At 38.4% G+C, this 20,139-nt stretch overlaps 2 protein-coding genes across 2 annotated transcripts; both read right to left on the reverse strand.

Moving 5' to 3' along the window:
* Window positions 1-4,073: 4,073 nt before the first annotated feature.
* Window positions 4,074-9,225, reverse strand: LOC131014167 (uncharacterized). Its single transcript, XM_057942057.1, has 5 exons — window positions 9,082-9,225; window positions 5,488-6,177; window positions 4,923-5,133; window positions 4,161-4,812; window positions 4,074-4,119 (listed from the first exon to the last, which is right to left on the reverse strand). The coding sequence occupies exons 1-5, from the start codon at window positions 9,223-9,225 to the stop codon at window positions 4,074-4,076; spliced, it is 1,743 nt and encodes a 580-aa protein (XP_057798040.1).
* Window positions 9,226-16,590: 7,365 nt separating this feature from the next.
* On the reverse strand, window positions 16,591-19,021 carry LOC131006405 (CBL-interacting protein kinase 18-like). Its single transcript, XM_057933576.1, has 2 exons — window positions 18,911-19,021; window positions 16,591-18,264 (listed from the first exon to the last, which is right to left on the reverse strand). Exon 2 carries the CDS (start codon window positions 18,029-18,031, stop codon window positions 16,709-16,711), a length of 1,323 nt encoding a protein of 440 aa, XP_057789559.1. The 5' UTR covers window positions 18,032-18,264; window positions 18,911-19,021; the 3' UTR covers window positions 16,591-16,708.
* Between the last annotated feature and the right edge of the window lie 1,118 nt (window positions 19,022-20,139).

Here is a 20,139-nt window from a genome sequence, read left to right on the forward strand (position 1 = left end):
TTAAAATTTATTAATCATAAAATACTTTAATTAAAAAAAGATACACTGTACATTTAAATGCATCAGAATGTAAATGTCTATATATGATCGAAGACTCAACGAACATTCCTTGGAGCTACTCGAGTACTCATATTCTCATAATCCAAAACTTCTTAGAATTTTGCATGCGTGTCTTAATATTATGTGGAGTCTAATTCCACCTTGATTATTGGTGAATCATGTTCCACGTCCTAACAGCTTAGGCTTCACACGTGCCAACTAATTATGACCTAATCTAAGTACATCGAATAAGTACATTATGTGAATCAATCAATTACTCTGTACGGTATTATGATTACTAATTATTCAAAATTTAAGGGAAACAAATATCCATTCACTTAATATTCGATGTCTTTTAATTTATAAAAATACCGAAGAGGATGTGTTAGAATATTTTTCTATACTCTTTAGTCGTCATTAAGTTAGTACTGTCTCCTTCAATGTTCTAAGTGGCAATAAAGACGTTTAAGAGCCTTCAACTTGCGAATTATTGCAGATTTCTGGAGTAATCATTTGCGTGATTTATAGATAAACATGACCACGAATCTACAGATTATGTGAAGTACTATTATTGGTCAATAATTACAGATTGACTCCAACTTAATCTATGAGTCCTTTTCAAGCTAAAACTCTTCTAGGGTTTTCCTATATAATGACGATGAAGAGAAAGAACAGATGTTACTGTGTTTTTATCACTCTCCTGAGATTTTGCAGAGTAATTCCGTGCTTCGATCCTCTTCAGATCATACAGTGTGTGCATGTGTGGTCTAGTAAGTTCGCTAATTATTTCATGTTGTAAGCGTTGATTGGTTGGTTTATTTCTTTGCTTTCTTACACCAGCCTATCGGTGTAAGTTTATATTGTTGAGTTTAGGTGGTGAATGTGTAGCATTCACGCTTAGAGAGTAGGTCGTTGTCTTGCTCTCAATTATTTATTATTGATGGAGTTTTGGGAAGATATATAGGCTAGAAAGATCGTGTCTTTTCATGTAAGTCCTTTGTATATCTTATATTCAATAGTGGATAATTTACCCTGGGCGTGGCCCCCCAAACGTAAGTGTTTTATCACCGAACTGGGTAACCGATCTTGGTGTTTTGTTCTTTACCGTTACAAGTACACTTATTGCTACTGTGTCTCTAAACATTCTAACTTCTGTGTGTGCGTGATTTAATGTGTTTGGATAAGTGACAATTTCAGCACGCATAAATGTAGTAAACTTCAATTTTTTGTCACTCTTGGAACATATAACAAATGGCGTTTTCAAGATAGTCCCACTTAAAGCAATTCAAAGCAGATCAGAAAGATATATTTCATTTAATTGAAGAAATTCGGATTCACAAATACTTGGGCGTCACAAATTCTCCTGTAAAACCGTATGTATAGGTGAGGCAGATCGAAGCAGAGCTGGGAAACGGATCTGAGCGTCGATCGGGACGGATTTGAGCGTGGGTCACGAGTCTGGCTGGATAATTCAAAGTAATTACTATTGTGATGAAAAGTAATCGATATGAAGAAAAGTACTCCCTCCGTCCCATGAAACATGACCTAATTCTTTCGGCACGAAAATTAAGAAATTGATATTTTGTGTGTTAAATGTGGTAGAGTAAAAAAGTGAAAATGTGAATAAAGAATAATCTTTTGTCATTTTTAGAAACAGATCAAGTTTCGTGGGACAATCCAAAAAGAAAACTGGGCCATGCTTCGTGGGACGGAGGAAGTAATGCTTTTGAACATTATCTTTTTTTATATCAATAATTACTTTTTGTTACAATAATAATTAGTAGACCAACCCTTCGCACCACGCCGGCGCCCTCCGCTGTTCTGCCAGTCATGATTGGTTGATAAAATATGAATTATTCGAAGTAATTATTATTATGATTAAAAATAATAATCGACTTGAAGAAAAATAATATTTTTCAAACATTATCTTTCTTTATATCAATAATTACTTTTTTTATAATAAAAATTAAGCAACCCTGATCCGATCCGACCCCTTTTTTCTGTACACTTAACAGGAGATCAATTCCTTGAATGTGGTTGTCGTTAAACCCCTCCAACCCCTAAATTAATCCTAAAATTTAAGAATTAATTATGGTTTGATAGGAGTTTAGTAACCCATAAATAAAATTTAGTAATTCATGACTCGGGTGTACTGATCCGTAACTATCCATAATATATGATTTAATAATTTATAATCAGAATGTAATACAGTTAAAACTTTTAATTTGTTTAACTAGAATTCAATAGGATCAATTCCTCCTCTAATTAATAAATAAGTCGAGAGTTCAAATTATTACGATAAAAAAGGAGGAATTATTATTAATTTTTTTTAAGAATAAATAAATAAACAGGAACGTATGTAGGCGAATGCGCCACATTCGATCTATTTTATTTGCGGCTCTTTCCGAACTCATGATGCAAATGTTTCTAGGTATATACTCCATCCGTCTCATTCTAATAGACTCATTTCTTTTCGGCACTTACTTTTTAGTAGTAAATTGGTGTGGTCCACAACAATTAAGTATATTTTTTTTATTTAAAATAAAAAATGAGCTTATTGGAGTGAGACGTCCCAAAAAGGAAAATGAGCCTATTAGAGTGGGACGGAAGAAGTAATAAATAATTATGATTGATTCAGTGGGTGAACTACGTATATGTATTTTAATTAATTTATTTTTTAATATTATCGCTATATGCCCTAGGGCTACTGGTACAAAATTTTAGTTGTAGATCAGTAATAGTGGCCACTTGGCAATAAAGGAAAAGGTCTACCTTGTTTGGAGGGAACCATAAGTTTGAATGATTGAGATATACGGCATCCTCACAGCTCAAATATACCATTTTCTTTGGGTTGGATTTATTTTTTAGGGGTAAGGGTGCCTTTATCTCAATCAATAAATTCTTATATCCAATCGATGATAATATTCAATATTTATCCATGATGCCTTGCTCCTATAGAATCTGGGTATATAGGAGTATAATTTTGTATTTCAAATTTTAATTTCTATGATGTTCATAAATTTATTTTTTGTTGCTATGTCGATTTAGGGCACGTAGGTGGACAATTTGACTCTAATCATTAGCGGTTTTGTCTTATTTGCAGTGGAAGTATATCTTTTGTTCTCTTAAATTACTATATTTATTGCAACTTCAGTAAAAAGAAAAGTGAAAAGATGACTCTGAAAGTTACCTAAATAAAGACATAAGGTTCTTATCTAGTTACTAGAAATTGGTTGGTTGTCCAATCACATGTGAAAAGGAAACAGAGAAATCTTAGGTTGTTTTGTGCTGATATCAGAATTGTGTATCATCTTAATAAGTCCTAATGTTGTATGATTCAACTTTATCCTTTTTACATTGTGGAAAGTTGCGATCGCATTTTTTTTTTTTTTTGATCAGTAAAGTAAAAATTTTATTGAAAGAAAAGTGATGAAGGCATCAGGAATGTCAATCAAAACAACAAAATAAGTTTAAAGTCTTTGGAACACCAGGAAGTAAAAGGAATTCCTAATTCCACGATTTTGTAGGCCTCGTTCCAACTCCAAAGTCTCCCCTTAATCTGTAATACAAGTCTATCAATATCCCAAGCCTTGTCCTGAAAACGACTACCATTCCTGCTTTCCCATAGCAACCACACTGTTCCCACCCACAAAGCTTTAAGCATTCTTCTTTCTCTCTTCTTTTTTCCAGCCGCAATGAAAGAAATGAAGTGCTGGAAAATGCCTCTCGGATTTGCCGTTTTTATGTCAAGCCATTGAAAGATCTGGTCCCACACCGCCGCTGCTTTCGGGCAATGGAGAAACATGTGTTCCGTCGTTTCCTCACTAGAAACACAGGCATTGCACCATCTCTCCTCCACGCTGATCTGGACATTTCTTCTACTCAGATTATCACATGTTGCCAATCTGTTTCTAAGACATCTCCATGCCGTCACCTTGGCTTTATTTGGTGTTGGGGCCTTCCAAACCTTTGCCATCTCCAAAGGTAAAACTTGTTGCTCCTCTCTTGTTTTTGCCACAATTTCATATGCCGACTTAATTGTGAAGCATCCATCTGGTGTAGCCTTCCAGTTCCATCCGTCTGTTACATCTACACAAGGAGCAAAATCAGCAATCACCAACCGGAGTTCCTCCGCAAACCCTTTCTCCCTCTCCCTTAGCTCCCTCCTCCACTCCACCCTCCACACCCACGACCCTCCCACCCAAAACCCGCTTTCACCAACCAACCTTTTCTTGTTCAGGCTCAAATTATACAATCTCGGAAACACAAACTTAAGGGGTTTGTCAACCGCCCACACATCCTCCCAGAAGCTGGTCTCAAGCCCATCCCCAATTCTTCGCCTCAAATTATTGATGAACCACCTATCTCTCATTCCTCCTTCCTTATCCACAATTTTCTGCCACCACCCTTTCTGTCCACCTCTCCCCACCACCGAACATTCACCCCCTTCCCCCCATTCTAGCTCCCCATAAATCGATTTAATCACCCTTACCCACAGAGCTTTCCCCTCCCCCAAAAACCTCCAGAGCCACTTACTTAACAGCACCTTATTAAACCAATCGATATTCCGAAACCCCAGACCTCCTGAATCCTTGTTTAGGCACAAGGCATTCCACTTAAACCAGGTAATACCTCCCGTCTGTGTACCTCCTCCCCACAAAAATTTGGAGAACAATGAATTAAGTTCTTTAATCACCGCTTTAGGTATGAAAGCGAAGGATAATTGATAGACCGGGATGGATTGCAACACTGACTTGACTAGAGTAATTCGTCCTGCCAGCGAAAGGTGTCTCTTCTTCCAGCTTGCCACTTTGTTTGATATTTTTTCAACCAAAAACTTCCAATCTCCAACACCATTGCTGCGCCCCCCCCCACTTTAGTACCCAAGTAGTTGCATGGAAAGGATCCTATCTTGCACATGAGGAGCGATGCCCATCTCCTCTCAACTGCCTCATCCACTCCCACTGTCAGAAGACAGCTTTTGTCAAAATTTACAGCTAAACCCGAGACGAACTGAAAGAGAATCAGGAGTTTCTTGACGCTCTCCATATTCCTATCATCTGCCTCCAACAAAAAGATAGTATCGTCCGCGTACTGTAAATGTGAAATTGACACTTTATCCTTGCCAATCTTCGCCGGAACCAGGAACTGCCTATCCGTTGCTCTTTCAATGAACTCGTTGAGGCCTTCCGCCACGATAAGGAAAAGAAAAGGTGACAACGGGTCACCCTGTCTCAAGCCTCTCTCCATTTTGAAGTCTCCCGTCGATGACCCATTCACCAATACACTTGACGTTCCTGATTCCATACACCCTTTAATCCACTTCCTCCAAACTCCTTCAAAGTTAAGTCGATCGAGAAGCAAATCCAAGAAATCCCATTGCACGGAGTCGTATGCTTTTGCGAAGTCAATCTTGAAGAAAATACGGCCTACTCTCTTCTTTTTTGCCTCAAAAATAGCTTCATTCAGGATAACCACCCCATCTAGGATGAAGCGACCCTTGACAAACGCACTTTGATTATCGGAAATGATCGACCCCATAACCCTCTTCAATCTCTCAGCCAGGATTTTAGCCACAATTTTGAACAAGCTAGTGATAAGAGAAATTGGACGAAAATCTTCGAGCGACCCAGCCCCTTCTTTCTTCGGAATCAAAACAATAAAAGAGGCGTTACCACCTTTCGGTATTTTCCCGTTTTCGTGAAATTCCTTCAAAACCTGGACTAAGTCCTCTTTAACCACGGGCCACGCCGCTCTCCAGAATGTGAAGTTAAATCCATCGGGTCCCGGACTCTTGTCTCCACAACAGCTCCAAACTGCTTCTTTAATCTCGTCCAGATCAAAATCCCTGATCAACCACTGCCTCTCGTCATTTGAAATTTTCCTCCTCATGAAATCCAGGGGGAAATCAGGCATCAATCGTTCTTTCCTTTTGAAAAAAGCTTCAAAATGATTTTTCACTCTTACTTTAACCTCTTCCGGTTTAGATATCCACGAGTTTTCAAAGAGCATTCCGCCAATCTCGTTTTTGACACGTCTCCCACGAATTGCCCTATGGAAAAAACCTGAATTAATGTCTCCCTCTTTGAGCCATTTGATTTTGGCTTTGAGCGATCGCAATTTTTTTGCTTCCGTGGCCTACAAATTGAATAGCGTTTAGAGGTAAAATTGTCTCAATCTTTAAAGAGGCATTCTTGTGTGCTCCATGGAGCACCGTGCTTCATGACACTAACACTTGCATTAAATGACATTAACACTATCGTCAAAATTATGCATATAATTGAACACCAAATATGCATAAAGGTAAACACAAATATGCATGACACTGGATAGAAATATGCATGGAAAAATATCAGTATGTGACCCGTCAAGTGACCAGTGACAAGAGCTATCTGACGGTGTCGTATAGTACTATGCATATAGTTCAATACAAATATGCATAAAGAAAAACAGATATATGCATAACGTTACACACAAATATGCATAGCATTATTCGACAGCGAAAGACACCAGAGGGTATGCATACTAATACTTTCCCATGCATATCTTTATCCAACGTCATGCATATTTGAGTTTATGTTTATACATATTGGTGTACAATCATATGCATAATTTTGACGACGGCCGCGGGAAAAAAAATGGATTTTCGGTAAAAAATAATAATAATAATAATAATAATTAAAAAATTATATATTTTTTTAATTTTATTTCTTTAATTTCTGAAATGACCATTTTACCCCTCCGTGTTTTTGACCTTGGAATACTTTGGAAGGTCTTGGGAGGCTGCTTCCATGTGGCGCGCTCCTAGTGCGCCACGTGGCCCCATTGTGTGATTCAAATTTGTACCTATATATAGAGATGGCAATGGATCCGAGACCCGGTCTAGATCCGCGGATCTAGACCTTGTTTTCCGGATTTGGATCTTGCAAAATTCGGACCCGGCGGATCTGGACCACCCTATAAAAAACCGGATCCGGATCTGGAGTAGAAGATGTAAAACCCATATCCGGTCCAGATCCGGTCCAGATCCGGATCTGGACCGGATCTGGACCCGCTAATATTAAATATATAATATTTTTATTTTTATATTTTGAAAACCCTACTTCTAATAATCTAATCCCACCACCTGCGCCGCTAATATTTCCATTTCAATTTCAAAACCCTACTTCTAATCCCAATTCCCACCTGCGCCGCTCGGACCTCGCCTATCAGCCCTTGATCCCTCCCAGGTTCCGACCTCCTCCGTGAACAGCAGTCGGCGTGAGCAGCAGAGCAGTAGCAGCAGCCGCCGTGAGCAGACCTCCTCCGTTGCAGCAGAGCAGCAGCCGGCGTCGTCGGCTGTCCACCTCCGGTCTCCGTCCACCTCCGTTGCAGCAGAGCAGCCGGCAGCGTGAGCAGCAGAGCGCAGCAGCGCCGGCGTGAGCAGCAGAAATTGATCGTTTCAATATTAGGATTATTACGATTTTTATTTTAATGTATAATTAGCTTAGAATTTATTTTGTAAAAAATTACTATGGATCCGGGTCTGGACCCGAGATCCAATGGATCTCATGGATCTGGGTCTGGATCTCATTTTTTTGGATCCAATGAATCTGGACCGGATCTGGATCTAAGTATAAAAACATGGATCTGGATCTGGACCAAGCAAGATCCGGTCCAGATCCGGCGCATTGCCATCCCTACCTATATACTATGAAGGTAGTGGGATACTATATGATCCCACCATATTTATATATATATATATATATATATATATAGGGAGAGGTTCAAGAAAGAACCATAAATAAAAAAAGAACGGAGAACCATTTTCAGCCATTCGATCATCAAGATCTACGGTGGATGCATCATCTTGTTGGATGAATATAGAACCTGGGTTCGAATCCTGAAGGGAGCATTTTTTTTTAATTTTTTTAGTGCAGTAATTTTAACAGCGAATGCATTAATTTTTACAGTGAATGCATTAGATTTGATGGTTCTCTCGTTCTCACAAATAATGTAGTTCTCTCTAGAACCACACCCTATATATATATATATATATATATATATATATATATATATATATATCATGAAAACCTCTGAAGTATACCCGCTTTATCAAAAATACCCTGAAACTTTTAAAATGTTCTCCCAACCATCAAACTATCAGGTTTTTATCAAATATATCCCGCATATATTTTTCGGTCACCAGAAACGTGATATGGCTCGCCGGATGCCACAATGTAATTTATTTTCTATTTTTTTAAAGGGAAAAGGTGCAGATTAGTCCCCCGAAGTACTAGCCCCTATAGCGTTAAACCCCCCTTAGTCACTGTGTGTGCAATTACCCCCCCGAACTCCAAAAAAAACGTTCAAATCCACCCCTCTGACCTAACGCCGTTTTCGGCCGTTAGTCAATTTTTTTTTAATTAAAATATGGGGCCCACTATTAGTCTTGCTCAACTCTCATCTCTCGCTCAGCTCTCTCTCTCTCTCTCGCTCTCTCTCTCTCTCTCTCGGCCACTCCACCGCCGCCGCCGCCACCTTCCACCACCATCATCACCAACCGCTCCTCCACGACGTAACCGCAGCAGCTGAACGGTAGCAGCAACAACAGCTGAACGGTAGCAGCAACAACAGACGAACAGAAGCAGCAGCAGCCGCGAGTGCAGCAGCAGCGCGCGAACTCGGCCGCGCCGCCCTCGTCGCGTTGTCGCCTCGCCCTGCCGCCGCCACGACGCTCCTACGCCGCCACCCTCGCAAAACCAGCCAAGGAGGCCGTGGAATCGCAAGGGAGACACCAGAAAAGCCCCCTGCCCTCTCGCCCGAAACTTGAACAAGAGCTCAAGTGGGCCTTCTTCACAGGTTTATTTCATCGCCGATCGGCCACTAGGCCACGAACCGGCAACGCATAGCCGTTCACCCATCTTTAGGCTACCACCGACAAGAATCGAAAAGCTCAAAAACTCTCTACATCTCCCGAACCAACAGCCGCAATACCCTCCGGCGAAGCGACGTCGGTGAACAATCTCAACACCGTTTCCTCCCGTTCTCGATCTCTCTCACGGCTGTGCGTGATAGAAAGCTCTCGTCAATGCCTCGGTAATCTTTTCCGCTCGTGACAGCGGCGCCGTGAAGACCAGAGCCTAAAGATGCCAGCGCAGACACACCAGAGTAAAGAGCACACACACCAGAGCAGGAACGCCCCATCATACATACTCATTCATTCATATATCAGCTAAGTTGACGGGAAACTAGCGCCGGAACTACTCGAAACCTCTCTTTCCTCCGCGGAGTTTGAATACACTGCGCCTATCTTCCGGGACCGCCGTTGCTGCTGGCGCTCATCGCGAATATCGTCCCATGCACTAGAAAGAGAGAGAGAGAGAGAGAGAGAGAGATAGAGAAGGGGTGATGGGCGAAGGGTGAGAGCAGAGAAAGGGAGACGGTGGCGGTGACTGCAACGACGCCGTTCGCCGGGAATGGACAGAGGCAGCAGTGCCGCTGTGCGGTTCGTTTGTGTGTGCGTGAAAGAAAAAGAGCAGAAAGAGGGATGGGGTTACATTGGCTGAGAGAGAAAGAGAGATGCGAGTTAATTAAAAAAAAAATTGACTAACGGCCGAAAACGGCGTTAGGTCAAGAGGGGTGGATTTGCACGTTTTTTTTGGAGTTCGGGGGGGTAATTGCACACACAGTGACTAAGAGGGGTTTAACGCTGTAGGGGCTAGTACTTCGGGGGCTAATCTGCACATTTTCCCTTTTTTAAATGCACTGACAAAAATAACGTCGTTTCATACCATATCATTAAAAAAAGGGAAAAGGTACATATTGGCCCCCGAAGTAGTAGCCCTTATAGCGTATAACCCCTCTTACTCACTGTGTGTGCAACTAAAACCTCGAACTAAAAAAAAAACGTGCAATTAGGCCCCTCTGACCAAACGGCGTTAACTACCGTTAGTCAATCTTTTTTTATTATTTTTTTATTAAAATGTGGGGCCCACCATTAGTCTTGCTCAACTCTCATCTCTCTCGCTCAGCTCTCTCTCTCTCTCTCTCGGCCACTCCACCACCGCCGCCACCTTCCACCACCATCACCACCAGCCGCTCATCCATGATGCAACGACAGCAGCTGAACGGCAGCAGCAACAGCAACTGAACAGAAGCAGCAGCAGTCGCCGAACGCAGAAGGTGAGACAGTGTTGTCGATTCAATTCGATTGACACAACCACCGCCCACCGCTCTAGCCTATGAAGTCTCTCACTCATCTTAAAAAACACAACCACCGCCCACCGCTCTTAACTTCCTAAACTATTTTGTCTCCTTCTTCATCATTCTCTCGCCATTCGACCACACCACCACGGCCAATAATTTCAACAGACCAACGCCGCCCCTCCTTCCTCATCTCGGTCGATCGACCAACCAGCAGCCTAAATGGCCGCCGCCTCGTCTGATTTTGACGATGCATCCTTAGTTCTGCACCAGATCCGACAGCACCACAACCCTTACTTTAGCTTTAATTTTTTTCTCTCCATTGAATCGATCTACACAAGTGATATTATTGATTAAGGTGATATTATCAAAAGAAGAGATAGAGAAGGGGTGATGGGCGAAGGGTGAAAGCAGAGAAAGGGAGACGGTGGCGGTGATCGCAACGATGCCGTTTGCCGGGAATGGACGGAGGCAGCAGCGCCGCTGTGCGGTTCGTCTGTGTGTGCGTGAAAGAGAGAGAGCAGAAAGAGGGTTGAGGTTTCAATGGGTCCCACATTTTAATTAAAATATAATATAAAAAAAGGTTGACTAATGGTAGTTAACGCCGTTTGGTCAGAGAGGCCTAATTGCACAGTTTTTTTGAGTTCGAGGGTTTAGTTGCACACACAGTGAGTAAGAGGGGTTATACGCTATAGGGGCTACTACTTCGGGGGGCAATCTACACCTTTTCCCTTAAAAAAAATCCACTCTAAAATTTAAAATTTACTTCTATCGTATTTGAAATTCACGTTAATAACCTAGAATTAGGAATAAACACGATAGAAGAATAACTTCTATCGTATTAGCGTGAATTTCAAACACAATAGAAGTTAATTTTAAATTTTATAGTGAATTTTTTAAATGATATGGTACGAAACGAAGTCATTTTTGCCATGTCATTAAAAAAATAGAATATAAATTATATTGTGGTATCCGATGAGCCTCATCACATTCCTGGTGACCGAAAAATAGATACAGGATATATTTGATAAAAATCTGATAGTTTGAGGGTTTAGAAAACATTTCAAAAGTTTCAGGATATTTTTAATAAAGTGGGTATAGTTCAGGGGTTTTCATGATATTTACCCTATATATATATAGGGGAAGGCTAAAATAAGAACGCTTCTTAAAATATAAATTAGGAACCATTTCCAGCCCTTAGATCATCAAGATCTACGGTTGATTCATCACCTTGTTGGATAAATTCATGGTCCTGAGTTCGAATCCCAAAGGTAGCAAAAAATTATTTTTCGCAATTCATGCCTTTATACAGTTTATTCATGCGTGTTATACATAAAATTCATGCATTTTTGCTGGTTTGTAATTCTTAAAATAAGGGTGGTTTATTGAATAACCACCTCCTATATATATATATATATATATATATATATATATATGTGTGTGTGTGTGTGTGTGTGTGATTATTCCTTAGGGAATAAGACTAAGTGAGAATGATGAATGAAATGAGATTTTATTTAGTGTCATAAACACTAAAGGGTGAGTAAAGTTCTAACTAGAATCTCGTTTGTCACATGGTCACTCAATCCCGATGCATCTCTTGAATGGTCGAGCTACGAGAGGAATTGAGACTCGAAGACTACTTGATATGAGCAGAGACATTGACAGGTGGGCTTTCTATTACTAAAAAAATGGAGCTTCTATGCCAAATAAATATATTTGAAAATACAAAGTATGATTGGTTGAAACTATGATATGAATTATATAAAAAAACGTCAACTTGCCATGTTTTACTTGTGATAATGATATATGTTATGCCACTACTACAGATGATAATGAATATGTTGATAATCATGATGATGATGAGACGATATCGGTCCTATACTGAGAATGTGTTGACAGTAAGGATTTTTGTGCACAATGTTTTGATCGTGAGCCATCTTCTAGTCAGCAAGGTCATGTTGTTGGGAATGAGGCATACTTCTCTTCACACGGTTATTGATGTTATGCTGTTGTAATTGGTGCATACACATTTGAGTTGTCTGCAGACCTATGATATATGTACATATGATTGATTTATTGTTATGATAAAATTGCATGCACAAGTACTTTTAACTTACATTATCATGTGATTGCTCTAAAAACGACAAGTTTGACATATAGCTCTAGAGAGCAAAATTTTTAACTATTTTAGTATTTGTTTGTTGAGTACTCTAGTACTCAGCCCTGCATATGTTTCTAAATATACAGTCAAGCATGGCGAAGAGATTGGAGGTAGAGCTCTGGCGATGTCATGTTGATGTCAATTCAATCCATTTTATCTTGTTTGTATGTAGTCTTTTGAACTATTATTTTTATTTCTATCTCTCTAGGTTTTAAGCTCCCTGCTATATGTCTTCACACATATAGTCATGCTCTCATGTGTTACTCTAAAACTTTTTTTTTTTTTTTTTAACTTTGTAGGATTGTCTTAGTATTGTATTACTCCCTCGTTGGGAAGTCACATTCATGAACCATTGGAACCTTAGCTATATAGTTATGCCCTATTAGCCTTAGCTATATAGTTATGCCTTGTTAGTATCTTATTGATCAATCTGAGTTATTTCATTGATTGATGATTGTATCTTATTATCTTATTGTATGCTTTCGTTAGATGTTAGTAGTTTTCCTATTTATTTTTCTTTTTTCTTTTATTAGTCATACGATACTCGGTCTACGCTATCACTGGCTAGATATCGGGTTGCCATAGCTCGAGAGCTTGTCAGTTGGACCGTTAACTGATGTGCGGAATGTGGTGGTTTAGAAAACTCGCTTTTGGAGAATCTTTTTAACTTAACTTTTCACTTAGTCTGTTTGATGAAATGGTCATGCAAGATGATGACAATTTGTGAGACAATAAGAAAATGATATAATAGTATGGAAAATGCAGTAAAATCAAGACACAATCAGTTTTTACGTAGTTTAGAGAGCTCTCTTATATTCACGGTCAGTTCGGTTAGACTGATCACACGGGTTATGCGGCTGTGACTGTTTCTAGCAATTTACGCGATTGTAATATCGTTGCAATACCATAGTCTTTCCTTCAACTTTCAAGCTTCCAACTTGAAGCTTACTAACTAACTTCCTTCTAACTCTAGCACCTAACTTTTACAATATGTGTAGGGTTTACAGAGGGTTTTCCAACTATGAGCACACTTTTACAATAAGAACAGTGGTTATGATAATGTGTTCGTCTCTAAGCTTAAGATACAAAGATTTAAAGGCCTAGAGATAAGGGAGTGTTGTATGCTAGTACTCTAAGAACTTATATTGTTGTTCCTGACTCTAGCTTTTAAACACTTTGATATTGCTTTCTAATTCAAGCACATTGACTCAAGCTTCCGACTCGAAGTTTTAATAGACTTCCTTCTAACTGTAACACCTAATTTTTACAATATGTATAGGGTTTACAGAGGGGTTTTCCAACTATGAGTACACTGTTACAATAAGAACAATGGTTAGTGTGTTCGTCTCTAGGCTTAAGATACAAAGATTTAAAGACCTAGAGATGAGGGAATGTTTGTATGCTAGTACTATAAGAACTTATCTTGTTGTTCTTGACTCTACCTTTTAAACACTTTGATATTACCTTTTTCGAAAATATGTTGAGTTCTTGAGTGTAAGAGATTGAACACTTATGAGCTCTTGAGAATTCAAATAAGCAGTGTTATAGGTAGTCTTCTCACTTGAATCCTTTGGGGGTATTTATAGACCATCCTTCGAATAGTACCGTCGGAGGTGATTGTCTTTAATGGAGTGGTAGCTGGCTTGAAAAATAATCTCGTTGAATTCTAAAGAGAGACGTTTCTAGCATTTTGCAGATCCGTACAAGGTTATGTAAACATATTGCATTGTTTCTCATACCTTCTTGTCATTTCTGCTTAAAAGGTGGGATCTTCATTACATTTTGTATCTTCAGTATCAAATGCTCTGATACACTCTGAAGGGTTTATTATGGTTGATATGCAATATCTTCATATTTCGGAGATGAAGTACCAATTGCAAAGCTGCATGTTTTATCAGCATGCACAAGTATCAACAAGCTCATTGGCTGATCCTTGAGCTGATCGATGAGCATGGTTAAGTCAGTAATCGTGTGCAAGCATAAGATTCGTGTTTTCACATGCATGAGTGGTAATAATCAAAATTAAGTACAAGACATTAATATCAATTAGGGTTTTGGTACAAATTCAAAACTCTTCTGAATTTTTCCAACACTTTATATTATTATTTAAAATCATGTCTCGATGCGTCTAGTTGATGATATACTCTTGAGGTGCTCATAAGGTTTATTGTACTAGAAACATGGGGGTTGGAATTAATTCCAGGTACAATAAAAATACTAGAGCAAATTAAATTATTGGATAATATATTAATTAACTAAAGTTGTTAGATAGCTTAAAGTAATTAATGTATATGTGCTATCTTATACAGGAGAAATAATTAAATGAAAATGAGGATAGATAGTGCAATATTTTTTTTAATAAACATTGATAGACTTAAATTTAAGTTATAATAAAGTTATAGTTATTTATGTCTATCGGGAGGTCATATCTTAATCCTCCTAGGAATCCCTAGCTTAGCCCATCTAAACCTATAAATATGGGATATGGAAAACACAAATCACATATCAGAAAAGAAGAAAAAAAAATCACCACCATTCTTTCTAGGGATCAAAATTTCATGCTCTAGCTTTGAGGATTTTCGTGCTATTTTTTCAGCTATTATGCTCGTCGTATAGTTGTACATCCAATGTTCGAGCTATAAGAAAGAATAAGTTAGAAGGTTCTCAAGTCAAATATGTAGCTGTTAAAGTATTTAAAGGCCATTAACTACAACAAGGTAAACATCAAATCCCTGAGATTTGTAGTATTCCGTTTTACTTTAGTTGTAGTATTTATTATTTGATAGCTATTGAACATTAAATATGCATGCTTATTTGAATTATTATCCTATGAGATCTATGGCAGAGGAACTCCTTATCCGGGTTCTATCAATATAGACACACACACTTGTAACTTTATCAAGAATAAGATTACTAACAGTCACCGAGCTATAGTTAATAAGAACACATCACATTGTGGTCCTCAATACGTATTAATGTACCATCATAAATAACTAGGACAAGTTATTTACTTATTATGTTGTAGCCTAAACCGATAATTCGTCCTCAAATTATCTCAGCTGTGATTCAGTATTTATTATCTCATATAGGTTAATTCAACCATATGGTCTTCTAAGATTTCTTACTCATCACCATATAATATACTTATATAGTGTGATAATTTGACAAACATATACAATTGTAAACCATTCAGATAGGAGAATAAATAGTGGTCTGGTAACATTGTGTACAAGCATAAAACATCTTATTTTTCAATATACAAACCCATCAATTGTCCCACTTATACTAAAATAAATTTTTAGTATACAATTCTTGGGACTATATGCTAATTATACTCAATAATCACTACTTCTCCCACTTAGATGAAAGTTTCCTCAAGTAAGTTGGAGGTACCACAGCCAAAGTTGTTCAACATGCTTGTCGAAGCTCTTTCTGAGGCAGACTTTTCTGGTAGATTCTCCGATGTATGTATCTTCTCATCATGTGGTACCTCATTTCTATGTACTTACTTGCCTTGTGGGTCTGTGGTTCCTTTGTAAGTACAAACCCAATCAGTGCATTTTGCACTAATGCTCGACCATTGATGCTTGATTGCTCGACAAAGTGGTCGAGTATGTCGAGAATTAGTGCATTTTCTAAGAATGCTCGGCCATTGATGCTCGATTGCTCGACTCGCAATGGTCGAACATTAGTACATTTATTACTAATTCTTGACTCATAGATGTCGAACATGTTGAGCATTAGTACATTTACTACTGCTCGCATGCTCGACTCACAGTGGACGGACATGTCGAGCATTAGTACATTTACCACCAACGCTCGAAGTCACATTGGTCAAGCATGTCAAGCAAATTCGTGATTAAGGTGATATATATAAAATATCAAGATGAAGTTTTCAATCTATTAAGTAAGGACAATTTTGTCCTTTCAATTTTTGTCTTTGAAAATGGGTAAATTAAAAGCTACTATTAACCTTATTTTATATGTTTTAGTTTGTACGGGTATATTTATCTTCTAGTTTTCAAAGTGAGTGTAAACTATCATTAAGTCATTTTTATGGAGTTAGCATATATAAGAGAATATATTGAATTTTGGACTATAATAGACATGATTTTGGCCTATTAACCCAAACTCAAAATGAAGAGTATAATATCATCCACATTAGATAATATATAATCAAAAAAATTGGGCTAATGAACATAATATTGACACAAATATTGAACAATGATTAGACTAGAGCAGAAAATAGTACTTTTGAAATGTATAAGGAGTAACATAATGCAACAAGTTACAGATTATCTATATATACATAAATATATATAACTAGTGATGTTGTTGCTCTCCTATCCAAGACCAAACTATTTCCTCAAAGGCAGGTCTTATATTTTGTTTCATCAAATGCTCATAGTCTATCAAATCCCCACTAGATTTCTTCATTTCCACTAAATGGTAGGAGGGGCCAATCTCATATATCTCTACATCGACGGACAATGCATCCTTGGTGCCTTCATCAGGCCCCTGGTCAAGTTTAAACAACCCTCTCCCCTTGTTCATCAGCTTCAACCCCCCGGACCGGCGCGCAACCTCTTCGAGCTTCGACACGATGCAAGAGGCCGAGCTCGTGGACGTGAAGCGGGCATCACCTTTTTGATCCCGACTCACAAACAAACCAGATAGATCGAATCCATCAGAGAGAGATATGATATTGAACGCGTTGAGACTATCTGGCCTCACGAGCTCCATATTGGCCTCATCAAAAGGCTTCCCAACAATAACATCATCAAATTCCATATTTGGCTTGTCCACTCGTGCATTTGAACTGCTCAGATCATTCTTAAACCACGGGTGCTCCATGATCTTGGCGGTAGAGATCCTCGTATTAGGGTTGGGATCAAGAATCCTGGACAATAGTCTTCGCACCTCAGGGGAGAACCAATGAGGGCACTTGTAACTCGCCTTTGCTATGTTTCTATACATATCCATGAGGTTCCTGCAATGGAAGGGAAGATGTCCCGCAAGCATCACGAAGAGGATTACCCCGCATGACCAGATGTCAGATTTTGCCCCGTCGTAACCCCTTTTGCTGATGACCTCGGGGGAGACATACGCCGGGGTCCCACACGTGGTGTGGAGCAACCCATCCTGCCTTTTGGACTCGGAGAGCGCACTGAGGCCAAAATCCGAAACCTTCAAGTTCCCATTCTCATCTAAGAGGAGATTCTCCGGCTTGAGATCACGGTGGTAGACGCCTCTGCTATGGCAGAAATCAACGGCACGGATGAGTTGTTGGAAGTAAGCCCTAGCAGCCTCCTCTTTGAGCCTTCCTTTGACGATCTTCTTGAAGAGCTCGCCGCCTTTAGCGTATTCCATGATGAAATAGATCTTGGTCTTGGTGGCCATGACTTCCTCAAGATGCATGATGTTGGGGTGCCTGACCAGGTTCATGATGGAGATCTCTCGTTTGATCTGATTGATGAGCCCAACTTTCACCACTTTTTGCTTGTCGATAACCTTGATTGCCACACTCTGCCCTGTTCTCACATTCCTACCGTAGTAAACTTTGGCAAAAGCGCCTTGACCTAACATCCTCCCTACTTCATATTTCTTCATCAATATGTTCTCCTTCTTCTTCGTCGACGTCTCCATCTTGATCCTCTGAGAGCACGAAACTGCAAATGTGTTGCGCTAAGAGCTCATTGCAGCCTCGTGCTCCACCATTTGCTGAAAAACACAATATAATCGTTGTAGTCCTTAGGAAACCATAGTTGGTATGCGTTGGGCGAAATGTTGCAAACAGCCCACGTGGAAGCCTCAACAACAATATACATCTTTCAGCATCCCTAGGGAGTTTGGATGTCGTCGAAGAATAAGGAGAACCTCTACATTAAAATATAAGACACATTAAAATTTATAAAGGTACATTAATTTTTTTTGACATGACAAAGCCTAGACCTTGTTGTTCACATATTAGGCCTACATCATTTGTATGTCCCTTGAGACCACTTTAATATACTTTTGTACAAAAGTTGAGCTATTAGGCTATTAGTTATGTTATTTTTGTCACTAACTTGCTTTCAAAACATTAAGATAGAAAAATTCATGAATGATTTGAAGTGTTAAAATCACCATGTTGTTTTATTAATCTTAAATAAAAATTGATATATTGGATAGGGAAACATATTAAACTCCAAGCAAGCATTCTGCAAATCCAAAACAAATGAATTTCACCATTTTGCAGAATTTGTAGGATAAAATTATCTATAAAACAAAGTTCAATTTTCTGGTGATCCAAATCGAAGTTCTTCATCGACAAAACAACACGACTGAATTAGACATAATTAATCATATTCAAACCTCCAACTCGATATTCAAAAGAAAGAAAAGAAAATGTTCAACGAAAATTATTCCGCTTTAATATCTAGAAACTTTGTAATAACATGGAGACATTGAAAATGGGATAAAACATCAAATGGGGTTATAGAAAACCTAAGAAATTGTTGTGAATTAATACAATGAAGACGATACCTTGATGAAGATTGAAGCAAAGAGGGCTTCGGTTCGGTTGGATCCAAAGCCACAAGAGAGAGAAGAGAGTAATGTTGAGGTGAGCACATTTTTGCGGTTGTTGGTATAAATATGGATGAATATAAACTAACTATTTAAGGAATGTGTTTGTGTTTGTGTTTGTGTTTGCTTAAATATTTTTGTTGTCATAATTAGAAAGGTGTGGCGACACTTTTATTTCTCAATATAAAATATGCTAATTCAATGGATCTTTGTTGCAAATTGTACGAAAATAGCAATTTATTTTGAATTACTATATTTTTATTAGTACAATGAGCTAGCAGAAGCAGTTTTACCAATTAATTATTTGATGTGATGAAATAATATTTTTGGTTGGAAAAAACATGAAAAATAATAATTCATTCATCCACAAAAAATTGACACGTTATGGACGACACGAGTTTTAATAAAATGTGAGTGGAGTTGGTAGTGGAGCAAGGTCTCACTCTAAATGTGAGTAGAAATATGCATATCCTATTACTATAAATGAAAGTGATAAATTTTTCTTGGATGGAGCAAAAAAGAAATTGTCACAATTTTTTTATGGACAGAGTGAGTATATACTAAGGGAACGTTTACTTTTGATGATTAACCTTGATAGATAAAAACAGTAAGACTAGTCATTTATTTACTTAGATAGATTGAAACTTTGGGATATCCCAAGGCCCTTGATAACTTATATCATTTGAGTTAGTTTTGCTTGATTTATATCTCATTCAAAGGGTGTGACTGAAACAATCCTAATATGAAAGATAAAAAGACTCAATCATGCGTCTTATAAATCATGCAAAGTAAACACTCCTAAGAGTACAAATCTACGGCTAGGTCAACCATATTAAAATAACTTGAAGATGCCTACAAAATAGGGTAAATATCAACCAAAAGCCTAAACTATGAGTTGAGTCACAGATATATCCTAAACTATTGATAATATCAATCAAAGACCCGAACTATCAAATATATATCAAATATAACCCCAGTTAAGTTTTCCATCACAGAAAAGTGGCGTGTATTTTTCTTTTATTTTTAATGATGACCTGGATTACATTTTCCCATTCATTTTAAAACACCCCATACATGTCAGATGATCAGCTCACGAACATAAGAATTGCGGGAACAAGGATTCAACCCTAATGTGAAGAAAACAAAAAGCCACATACAAACTTGAAGCAATCCTACGCAACTGGGTT

This window comes from Salvia miltiorrhiza, chromosome 1 (assembly GCF_028751815.1).
Source record: "Salvia miltiorrhiza cultivar Shanhuang (shh) chromosome 1, IMPLAD_Smil_shh, whole genome shotgun sequence".
NCBI classification, from domain to species: Eukaryota; Viridiplantae; Streptophyta; class Magnoliopsida; order Lamiales; family Lamiaceae; genus Salvia; species Salvia miltiorrhiza.